The 11,658-nt window shown below is 55.6% G+C and overlaps 1 protein-coding gene and 1 long non-coding RNA gene across 7 annotated transcripts in view; both read left to right on the top strand.

Annotated features, from left to right (window-relative positions):
- CYP2F1 (cytochrome P450 family 2 subfamily F member 1) overlaps nucleotides 1-4,898 on the top strand; it is a 27,839-nt gene extending 22,941 nt beyond the window's left edge. Inside the window, 8 exon segments of the mRNA XM_027079611.1 lie at nucleotides 108-261; nucleotides 264-283; nucleotides 683-824; nucleotides 1,678-1,797; nucleotides 1,800-1,863; nucleotides 2,469-2,617; nucleotides 3,740-3,806; nucleotides 3,808-4,898. Coding sequence (XP_026935412.1) covers nucleotides 108-261; nucleotides 264-283; nucleotides 683-824; nucleotides 1,678-1,797; nucleotides 1,800-1,863; nucleotides 2,469-2,617; nucleotides 3,740-3,806; nucleotides 3,808-3,916 — 825 coding nt within the window. The 3' untranslated portion in view covers nucleotides 3,917-4,898.
- A 3,252-nt stretch (nucleotides 4,899-8,150) lies between these two features.
- On the top strand, nucleotides 8,151-11,633 carry LOC113605904 (uncharacterized). 6 transcript variants are annotated; one of them, XR_003427390.1, is made up of 6 exons: nucleotides 8,151-8,542; nucleotides 9,100-9,262; nucleotides 9,675-9,824; nucleotides 10,037-10,126; nucleotides 10,551-11,256; nucleotides 11,381-11,633. It is a non-coding gene; the product is annotated as an uncharacterized LOC113605904 (long non-coding RNA). The 6 variants fall into 6 exon arrangements; XR_003427391.1 differs by lacking the exon at nucleotides 9,100-9,262 and having other exon boundaries at nucleotides 8,152-8,542; XR_003427388.1 differs by having other exon boundaries at nucleotides 8,152-9,262.
- The last annotated feature ends 25 nt before the right edge of the window (nucleotides 11,634-11,658 follow it).

The raw sequence follows: 11,658 nt of genomic DNA, 5'->3' as shown, positions 1-11,658 counted from the left end.
CACACACACACACACACACACACACACACACACACACACACACACACGCACCCTACCTCCCTGCCTGTCTGTTCCTCCTAATCCCTACAGCTCTGCTCCATCCTCAGCGGTACAATATCTTTCCGAGCCTCCTGGACTGGGTGCCCGGGCTGCACCAACACCTTTTCCAGAACTTCGGACGCATGAAGGACCTCATCGCCCGCAGTGTCTGTGACCACCAGGCCTCCCTCGACCCAAACTCTCCCCGGGACGTCATTGATTGCTCCTTACCAAGATGGCACAGGTAAGCCCTGCCTGGAAGTCTCATCTCTGGTCTGACCTGCTATCCTGCCTCAAACCAACAAGGATCCCGAGTTGAGCGCGTTTGGGTTTAATCTCCCCACATCCGGGAAGTGAAGCTGGAACACCTGGCCCTGCTGGGGCCACTCGGGGCCTCCCCCAATTAACAGCTCTTTAAGAAATCCTTAAGGATTTGTTATTGTGGGACCCGCGGCTGAGATTCTCCCTACCCTGCCCTTCCGCGCTCCCCAGCTCCCCCAAGGAAAGAAAGTTAAAGAGAGGAGGGGCTGAAGTGGCACCCCGTAGCAGTTGTGCAGGTCTGTGGGGAACGGGTCGCACAGGATCCGAGCCCGCAGGATCTCCCCGCGGCCTTGGTCACATCCCCACCTCTTATCCCCCGCAGGAGAAGCAGGACCCACTGAGCCACTTCCACATGGATACTCTGCTGATGACCACACACAATCTGCTCTTTGGAGGCTCCGAGACCGTGGGTACCACGCTGCGCCACGCTTTCCTCGCGCTCATGAAGTATCCAAAAGTGCAAGGTGCGAGCGCCGGGAGCCTGGTGGGGAGACCCGCCCACACGGCGCGGTAGAGCACACCCGCTCCTCCCGCCTCGAAGCCCCGCCCACAAACAATGAGCTCCAGCCCAGTGTGTCTGGAGTGAGAGCCTCCAGCTCGCGCCTGGGTCGCACAGCCAAACCCGCAAGCCCACCGGAGGCTGACCCCACCCACGTGGTCCCCGCGGTCCACACAGCCTGCCGGGTCTGCCGGGACGCAGACCCCGCCCGCATGATCTTGCTTTGCCGCCCACCTCTGACCCTGCCCACACAACTCGCGCAGCCCGCCCAGAGCCCGGCCCCAGAGCCTCAGCCACCGGGCCTCCCCAGGAACCCATCTCCTCCCACACAGTCTGAACGGCCCACACCTCACAGTCTGCGACCCCGCCTCCCCAAACCCCACCTCTGGGTCTTTCGCGGAACCTTGGCCTCCAGGACGCTGTGCGGAGACCGACTGGGTCTTTGCCGCCTGCTTCACCCCTGATTTCTCAGCTCTCTCGCACACCCCACTCACTCCATCCATCCTCCTGCAGCCCTGGTCCTCGAAGTCCCGCCGGCAATCCCATCAGGGGCCTGGACCCTAAGCAGCCCCGAACCCCCTCCGCACAACCCCGCCCCTAGGAGCCCTGGCACGAACGAAACTTACGCCCTCACCTACATCTCTAACTCAATGCCTCCCTCCGAAGCTCCGGCTAACCTTCACATGCATCCCTGCAGCGCGCCCCGCCCCCCGACTGGAAAGCATTGACTGGACCCCTTCCACACGCAGTCACACACCTCTTCTCAGCACAGTCAAGCCTGCTGATACCCTCAACAACGCTCCCCCCTCCACCTGCAGCCCGCGTACAGGAGGAGATCGACCGCGTGTTGGGACGCGCGTGGCTGCCTGCTCTGGAGGACCGAGCGGCCATGCCTTACACAGATGCGGTGATCCACTAGGTGCAGCGCTTCGCAGACGTCATCCCATGAGCTTTCCACACCACGTCACTCGGGACACGACTTTTCAAGGCTTCCTGCTACCCAAGGTGCTCTGGACACCTGGCAAACGACATCTGAAACCTTAGGGAGAGGCATCCCAGGCTCTTGCAACAGGCATCTGCGGCTCTAGCAAGGAATATCCCAGGCCCTAGCGATCAGCACCCCGGACCTTAGCAACTGGCAACCCAAGCCCTTAACAACAGACATCTGAGGCCCTTAAATCCAGAAACTCAGCCGTATGCCACAGCATAATGGACTAGACCACGTCCTGAACCCCAGACCTCTTCCCTATGACAGGCTCCTTTCCTAAGACCCTCTCTGAAATCCCCAAGGTCTGAGACCTCATCCTGGGGAGCCCCTGTACCTAAATACTGTTCTCAGAGACCGCACTCCCACCCCAGGAACCCCAAATGTGTTCCTACAAGGGGGGTATCCTGCATCCCTGGCTCAGACCCCAACAAAACCATTTCCAGCACCCATCACTGGGAACCCTAGACTCCCACACCCTAGACTTCCTGGACCCCTGTGGAGTCCTATGCTCCACCACCCCTTATCATGTCCCCAGGACTCCCAGCTCTGCACAGTGGAAATCCTAGTTTGGGAACCTCCCAGCCCTTCTAACACCACTGATTCTGCCTCTCCACCCACATGGGGCACGGATATCATCACCCTCCTTAATACAGTCCACTACGACCCCAGCCAATTTCTGACGCCCTGGGAGTTCAACCCTGAGCATTTTCTGGTTGCCAATCAGTCCTTCAAGAAGAGCCCTGCCTTCATGCCTTTCTCAGCCGGTGAGAGTGGTCAGGGACAAGATCCAGTCTTTCTGGCCACGTATTCCACCTGCATTCCCCAGGCCTAGTTCCACTCCCCAAACCCTCTCACTTCTTCGTCCCATCCCATCCTCAGCTTTGGATATGCAAAGACATTTCCTTCTCCTTCCCAACTCTGCTCCTATAGGCCGATAGCAACTGAAATCCCCACGGAGGGAGGCAGGGAGTCAGGATAATATTGTAATTTAACTTGGACTTGGTCACTGTCAGTCTGTCCACTGGGTGGCGCAGTTGAAGTGGTCCTGGTTTTTCTTGGCTTTGGTCTTTACCCGGCTGAAAAAAATCTTTCCTGTTTAATTCAGTATTAGAAAATGGGGTGGGGTGAATAATAATAGGTAACTTACCATATTGCCTACTGTGCACCAGGTGCTACCTCTGAGAGTGGTGGCTAAGAGCTGGGCTTTGCTGCCAGAGCCCAGCTTTGTCATCTTCTAGCTGTGTGGCCTTGGATATGTTCCTTCACCTCTCTGTGCCTCGGTTTTGTTTGTTCTTTTAATATTTACTTATTTATGTATTTATTTATATATTTGGCTGCACCAGGTCTTAGTTGCAGCATGCGGAATCTTTAGTTGCGGCATGCGAACTCTTAGCTGCGGCATGTGGGATCTAGTTCCCTGACCAGGGGTCAAACCGGGGCCCCCTGCATTGGCAGTGCGGAGTCTTAGCCACTGGACCACGAGGGACGTCCCTGTGCCTCGGTTTTTACATCTATAAAATGAAGATCATAGAAAGGTCCACCTCTTGGAGTTATTAAGGGGATTAAATTAATAGCAGTATAGTGCTTAGAGCATTATATATGTTCACAACAACAAAATGAGGCACTATTACCCTCCCCACTTCAGGTACCTACCCAGAAACTGTGGCTTGCCCAAGATCAGGAAACTAGTACTGTCAGAGTTGGGACTCGAACCCCTGCAATGTTGCACTTGCAGCAGGTCCACGATTTACTTAAACTGTCTTTTCCAGACTTTTAGATGGATGGGTCCGTGAGTACCCAGCCATTATTCTCATGTTTTCCTTTGAAAGTTGAGGGCGCCCCTCACCCCATCTTGTCTCATTGCTCCTGCCCACCCTTTCTCCCTGTGGGAGGCCGGCTGTGCCTGGGCGAGTCGCTGCGGCGCGGGGAGCTCTTCCTCTTCCTCACCGCCATCCTGCAGCTTCTTGCTGGAGCCGCTGGGGGCGCCCGAGGACGTCGACCTGACCCCGCTCAGCTCCGGCCTCTGCAATTTGCCGCGGCCTTTCCAGCTGTGCCTGCGCTCGCGCTGACGCCGCATCCCTTCCAGGTTCGCCAGTGAGCGTTGAGGACCGCCCGTTCCCCTGCGCCCCATCCCTCTCGCTGTCACACTCGCTTCCCCTCACCTGCCGCATGCCCATCCCGCATCGCTCCTGTCTTTACCTTCTGAGCCCCCAGAGGCAGAGAAAGCCAAGGGGAAGGGGAAGTGCATGCCTTGTTTTATCCACAGAACTCGTTCTATTGCGCACACTTTGGGGGATTTTGTATCAATTTATAATAAATTATAATAGATTCGAACCTGCCTTGGCTGAATTAAAGGGAGGAGGATAGTCCTCTAGGATGGGGAGAAGGAAGGTCTGGCTGCAGAGAGGGGAGACACCTGGCTGTGATGAGTTCAACCCTCACCCTTAGCGTGGTTAAAAACTGGGAGAAATTGTTTCCTGGAGGCAGGCTGGAAGGTAAAGGCTGTGAGGGCTCGAATGAAGACAGAGGCAGAGAAGCCAAGGCCAAGAAAAAGACAGCAGCCTAGAGAGATATGGAAAAGGTCTGCAAGAGATGCAGGGCACTGTACAAAGATGGAGATGCAAGCAGGGAGAAAGTGAGAGACCCGGAGAAATAAATAGACCCAGAGGCTGAGAAATCACAATTACTAACACTTGCCTAGTGCTTCCTATTCACACACTGGTCCAAATGCCTCATTTAAATATCCCTATGAGACAAAGCAATTTTATTATACATTTTTACAGATGAGCAAACTGAGGTTGCTCAGAGAGGTGAAGTGACTTGCCCAATATTACACAGCCAGAAACGGGCAGAGCTGGGTTTGGAACGCAGATCACCTGGCTCCAACACTGCTCTTCAAAATCTTATGAGTCAGAGACACAGAGGAAAGCAGAGAGATATGGAGACTGAGACCTAGGGATGCAAAGAGAATAGAAGAGGGCTTCCCTGGTGGCGCAGTGGTTGGGAGTCTGCCTGCCGATGCAGGGGACACGGGTTCGTGCCCCGGTCCGGGAAGATCCCACAGGCCGCGGAGCGGCTGGGCCCATGAGCCATGGCCGCTGGGCCTGCGCGTCTGGAGCCTGTGCTCCGCAACGGGAGAGGCCACCACAGTGAGAGGCCCGCGTACTGAAAAAAAAAAAAAAAGAGAGAATAGAAGACAGAGACAAAGAAAGAAATAAAAATGACCAGAGAAAGAGCGGAAGGGCAATGAATGGGGAAGTGAGGCACTGGAAGACCGAAACTCTCCCCCATTTCTCATCCCTCTCGTTGGACTGTTTCTTTGTCTTGCATTTCCTCCCTCTGGGGTGGGGATAGCGGTCCCAGGCATGGGGCCTCGCAGCTTGGGACTGGACTTGACAAGCTGACATCTGCTGACAGTAGCTTTTCTCAAGGAGCAGGCATCTCACGTTTCATTGAGCTGGAGTCAGACAGAAGGAGGCTGGCCCCGCTAGCCATGCGCAGAGGTGACCTGGAAGGCCCTAGCCTGAGTGGAGTCTCCCCAAGGTCACCCAGAAGCTGGGACATGCTCTGCTGAGTATGGGCCTGGCTGGAGGGAGGCTTATAGGTGGCCCCCACATGGGGTGGTGGCTCCCTAATCCCCACACTGTTCCCACCACAGGCCAAGCACAGAGTCTGCCCCAGGGCCCAGGCAGGGACGCAGAGGGGGAGGGGGAAAAGGAGAGATTCAGAGGTCCTGAGAAAGAAAGATGGAGAGATGCGAAAGAGAAACACATGACGAAGAGAAAGAGACAGACAGAGATAGAGAGATACATAGAGATCCTGAAAACCAAAGATTGGGAGTGAGAGAGACAGAGAGACAGAGGAGGAGAAAGAGAGGAACTGAGCAAAGGGGAGAGATAAGAGATGCCCAAAGAGAAGGAAGACAAGGAGATGCTAAAGTCAAGATGGAAATTAAGAGAGGCACAGAGCTGAAGAGAGACAGAGATCTGAAAGGACAAAAAGAGAACCAGAGAGAAGCCGCAAGAGAAGAAACAGAGACAGGCAGGAAGGGAGACAGTCACAAGGATTCAGCCAAAGACAGAGATTGAGAGAAATAGAGTCCGAATTATAGAGCAACAGAGAGAAACAGAGACAAGAATTTATATTGTCTAAGAGTAAATGACAAACTTGAGATTAGATTTGTAATGTGGAACCAAATGAATTAAAAGGGAAGTATAGGGCTTCCCTGGTGGCACAGCGGTTGAGAGTCCGCCTGCCGATGCAGGGGACACAGGTTCGTGCCCCGGTCTGGGACACGCGGAGCGGCTGGGCCCACGAGCCATGGCCGCTGAGCCTGCGCGTCCGGAGCCTGTGCTCTGCAATGGGAGAGGCCACAACAGTGAGAGGCCTGCGTACCGCAAAAAAAAAAAAAAAAAAAAAAAAGGGAAGTATAATATTTTAACCATAAGCACCCCAATGTTTACTGCAGCACTATTTACAATAGCCAGGTCATGGAAGCAACCTAAATGTCCATCAACAGAAGAATGGATAAAGAAGATGTGGTACATATATACAATGGAATATTACTCAGCCACAAAATTGGGTCATTTGTAGAGACATGGATGGACCTAGAGACTGTCATACAGAGTGAAGTAAGTCAGAAAGGGAAAAACATCTTATATTAACGCATATATGTAGAATCTAGAAAAATGGTACTGATGAACCTGTTTGCAAGGCAGAAGTAGAGACACGGATGTAGAGAACACACGTATGGACACCAAGGAGGGAAAGGGGGGTGGGATAAATTGGGAGATTGGGATTGACATATATACACGTATCTGTATAAAATAGATAACTAATGAGAACCTGCTGTATAGCACAGGGAACTCTACTCAATGCACTGTGGTGACCCAAATGGGAAGGAAATCCAAAAAAGAGGGGATATATGTACACACATAGCTGACTCACCTCGCTGTACAGCAGAAACTAACACACATTGTAAAGCAACTATACTCCAATTAAAAAAGAGAGAGAGAAACAGAGACAGAAATAGGGAAGAAGAAAGCCATGCATTCATTCAGCAACATTTACTGAGTGCCAACTGTGTGCTGAGCACTATTTTACGTGCTGGGGATACAGAAGTGAACAAGACAAAATGCCTGCTCTTGAAAAGAGCCTGAGAAAGAGGATCCATCGGAGAGGCTGGGGTGGGAGTTGGGGGAGGGGTGGCGAGGGCATGCTTGCTGCAGCCCTGCTGTCTGCAGAGTCAGTGCCTCTGAGCAGTGCCCTGCCCCTCAGCCCCTGCCAGTCACCAGGCAGACAAAGGCTGACAGGTAGGGAGACGTGCTACACAAACAGGCAGGAAGACGGGAAAGCAGAGACAAAGGGAGATTAAGGTAAAGACAAACTGGAAGAGGCAGGGAGAGAAAAAGACAGACATTGACAAGAGAGAGCACACCAGAGAGAAGACAAATATGAACAGAGGTAGGCACTGAGAGTGAAACAGAGAGAGAGAGAGAAATGGGAAGAGAGAGAAAGAGAGAGAGATGAACAGAGAAACACAGAGACTGAGAGTGAGAGAGACACTCCCAGAGATAAGCCCTGTCCCAGACTCTGCACAGCTCCCCCACCGTCTCCCCAGGTCTGGGCCCTGTGCCAGGTACCTGGCGGAAGGCTGGATCCGGCACGGCAGGGTGGGTGGCAGGGTGGGCCGCATTCCTGAACAGTCTGTTCCAAGTACAGACTCAGCCACAACCCCCGCCCCTGGTCCATCGTGGCCTGGCATCAGGCGGGGGTGCCCACTGAGGAGTCTAGGGGACTGGAGACCAGGGGTGTAGCAGCATAGGCATAGGACATTTGGGGCATCTGGGAGCCAGAGCATTGGGAATAGAGATGGCAGGAGTTCAGGGCAGGGCCTAAGTGTGGAAATACAAGGGTGTCATCCGTGGGAAGGCAGCCAGGAGTCATAGGATAGGCATGGAAGTGCCAAGCTGATGGGCACCAGGACGCTAGGGGACTTGAGTGAGCATCTGGGAGACATGTATGGCATACAGAGCTCCAAGAGCAATGGGTGTGGAAGTGACAAGGGCTCAGGTGCGAGTCCCCAGGAATCACAGGCACAGGGCACAGGAGTGCCAGGCGAATGGACACATCACCAGGAGTGCTCTAAGAAGTGTACTTAGCAGTCAGGATGTTTTGAGTTATCAGAAGTACAAGGTACAGCGTTCAGTGGTCATGGGCCCAGAGGTGGCCAGGGGATTAGGAAGGCACAGCTACAGGCCAAGTGAGACGGACCCACAGGTGCTGGGGGTTCAAGAGGGTGCACCTGTTGACCAGGTATGCTGACATGAAAATGCTAGTGCATTAAGGCTACCAAATAGGACAGGCTGAGGCAGGCACACACACACACAAAAAAAAGGCCAGGAGGAGCCAAGGCCAGCAGTGATAGGGCTGGGGGCGGGGTGCAGACTTTGGGTTGGGGAATTACAGAATGAGCATCCCAAAGGCGGCCACCCCTCCCACTTTCAGTCTCCATCCCTGCTCCACCCAAGACCCCAAGGGACTCAAAGAGGCGAAGAGGTGCAGGCAGCCAGGCGGGGTTGGGGTGCACCCGGTGCTCAGACGCAGGCGGCCCTACCCCTGGGCCCATACCGCTCCCGCTTCGGCGGAACTTGCTGCAGCTCGAGTCTGGACACCTGGACCGTGCACTCACGGAGGTAGCCCCGACAGTGGGTGGGGTAACAGGATTCTGGATTCCTGGAGCTGGGGCTGGGGGCTAGAACTCCTGGTTCTCCGAATGAAGACAGAGCTGAGGGCTCGGACCCCGAGTCCTGACAGAGGGTGAGGGGCCTGGAGTCCTGCCTTCTGGGAAAGGAGACTGGGGGTGGGAAGTTAGATCTGGAGGGAAAAGGGGCAGTGGCTCTGAGCTCCTGGTTCAGGGCGGAGTCTCGCTGCCACCCCCCCCACCCCACCCCACCCCCCCCGACTCCCGGGTCCCAAGGGAGGGGGAGCCTGGGGCGGGTAGTCTGGTCCCAGGGGACGGGGAGCAGAGAGGTCTGTTCTGGCTCAAGGCTGGGGAGGTGCTGAGGGCCCAGATACCTAGTTCTGAGGGTGCAGGGGGCTGGGGACCTGGACTTCTAGATTTTGAGGGAAGGCGGTGGGGCTGGACTCCTGGGTCTGGAGGAGAAGGGAGCTGGGGTCCGGGCTCTGGGGTCTCGATGGCGGAGGGGTCAGGAGCCCAGACCCGGGCCCGCTGAGCACCGGCTCCGTGTAGCTCCCTGGACGCTGGGGTCCGGTGTTCACCGTGTGACTGGGCCCGCGCCCTGCAGTGGTGCCGTGCAGCTACGCAGCGCAGCGGGACGCATTAGTGCTGCAAGCGGATGCCTTCTCCGGCCGCGGGGCCAGGGCAGCCTTCGAACGCTTCACACGCGGAAACGGTGAGGCCTGGGCGGCGGAAGTGCGGACCGGGAACGTCCAGTTTGCGATACGGAGCGAGACCGGGGGAAATGGAACGGGGCCTAATAGAGTCAAGGGTTCTGAGGAGAGGTTGGGGAGAAGTCACAGTGTAGGGGTCGAATGGCGGTGGGGTAGGCTGGATCCTTGTGCAGCCAGTAGAAGAGAAGAGCCTAAGAGTCAAGACCAAAGAGAGCCAGCACGTGGATGAGGAATCGGGACCAGCAGAGGTGCGGCCAATGTGCGGAGGGCCGAGAAGGCTGGGGTAGCAACCAAAAGACCAGGAAATGAAGCAGAGCGAAGAGCTGCGAGGAAGTCAACTCCACTACGGGATGCTTCCGGGATGGGGCGTGGCTAACTCCCCGGCCCGTCCCCTTCTTTGTTCCACTCCCCCAGGCATCGTGGCTTCTAACGGGCAGCGCTGGCGGACGCTGCGCAATTTTGCACTTGGAGCACTTAAGGAGTTCGGCTTGGGTACGCGGACCATCGAGGACCGTGTCCTGGAAGAGGCGCTTTGTCTGCTTGGCGAATTTCAAGACAGCGTTGGTACGGCCTGGTCGGAAAAGGATAGGGACCTGTTGTGGGTGTGCCCTAGGGAAGGCGTTTGGGTGGAATGAAGCCAGTAAACCCAAGAGCTGGGTGGGGGCCGAGACACAGCGTATGACCTTGTCATGGTCCCACTCCCAGGAGCTCCGTTCGACCCCCGGCGGCTACTAGATAATGCTGTATCTAACGTTATGTGTTCCGTGGTCTTTGAGAACCGCTATGGCTACGAGGACCCAGAGTTCCTGAGGCTCCTGGACCTCTTCAGTGACAACTTCTGCATCATGAGTTCCAGATAGGGTGAGGTGAGAGGGTCGGCCCCCATCCCTCCCTCGTGTGCCCAGTCTATGCCAAATTCCGAGTACATGGACCTACCTACATTGGATCATTAGAATGGGGCAGTCTTAGAATCTTGGAATGGAAGAGTTTTAGAACCTACATCAAAGTCCTGGTCCAGTCTCCCCATAGGGAAGCGAATGGTCTTGTTCAAGGTCCTATTGATTTCCTGTCCCCCCAGATGTACATTTTCCCCTCCCTCCTAAAATGGCTCCCAGGCCCACACCACGGAATCTTCTGAAACTTAGCAGAGCTTAGAGTTTTCACCTCTCAGCAAACCCAGCAGCAACCGGCAGCCCATGGAACCCCGCAATTTCGATTGCTTCCTGATCAAACGGATAAGGTACAGGGCCCTGCTGCCCACCAGCAGATGCCTGGCTCCTCTACCCACAGAAGAACCCGGAGAGCCATTTCCAGGAGACACTGGTGATGACGACGCATAACCACTTCCTTGGCAGTACCGAGACCACAAGCACCAGCCTGCGCTACGGACTCCTCATTCTGCTCAAATACCCAGAGGTGGTAGGCTTCTGAGCTGGACAGCTAGGGATGAGGCGGCTAGGGTTGTGGGTTGGCTGGAGGCTGGGGCAGTTCACATGGCCGGCCCCAGCCAAAGCGCAGGAGTTGGATCCCGTGGTAGGTCGAATGTGCGCCCCAAGCCTGGAGGACTAAGAACGCCTGCCCTACACCGACGCCACGCTGCAGGAGATCCAAAGCGTCTTCAGCGTGCTACCGCTGGAGCTGCCGCGTGCCCTCACCTGTGAGGCCCACCTGTGCAGTCACTTCCTGCCCAAGGTGGCCACCAAGACTGGGGATCCTGCGCAGGGGCTGGGGAGGGCCTGTTAACAGAGATCAGCAGGCCTAAGCGTCCAGAGCACTGACTCTGGGAGCAAGAAAGTAGGCGGCCTTCCTTGCCGCTGACTTCGAAATGGGGTCTTGGATGGATGTGTGGAATAGTCACTTGCATATTTTTCAAGTAACCCTTGCACATCTCCCCAGGGCACCTTCATGATTCCTCTCCTTGTGTCTGCACACCAGGATCTCACCCAATTTAAGGACCCAGACTGTTTCAATCCCACCAACTTCCTGAATGACAAGGGTGAGTTCCAGAGCAACAACTCCTTCATGCCCTTTGCCCCAGGTCTGGGCTGGGCAGAGAGGGGACCAGCCTGGACGTGCCGTGGGGTGCATGGGTTTCTCATTCCACACCCCCACGTCCCCAGGAAAGCAATATGCCTGGGTGCAGGCCTGGCCCGATCCGAGGTCTTCCTCACCTCCATTCTACAGCAGTTCTGCCTGCTCCCTGTGGGGAGCCCCGCCAACATCGACCTCACCCCACAGTGCACTGGCCTGGGCAACGTGCCCCCAGCCTTCCAACTCTGTCTGGTGGCCCGCTGAAGTCAGGTTCAGCCACCCTCTGCTCACTGGCTCTCAGACCTCCTTACCCTCTTTGGTCAATAAAGGCCCTGAATTGCAGACGGAGGCGTCTTCTTACCAACAG

This window comes from Aethalodelphis obliquidens, unplaced genomic scaffold, assembly GCF_003676395.1.
Source record: "Aethalodelphis obliquidens isolate GAN/ISIS:26980383/991018 unplaced genomic scaffold, ASM367639v1 scaffold43, whole genome shotgun sequence".
Lineage (NCBI taxonomy): Eukaryota > Metazoa > Chordata > Mammalia > Artiodactyla > Delphinidae > Aethalodelphis > Aethalodelphis obliquidens.
The sequence above is the reverse complement of the archived record's forward strand: the minus strand, read 5'-3'. Positions and strand labels throughout refer to the sequence as shown.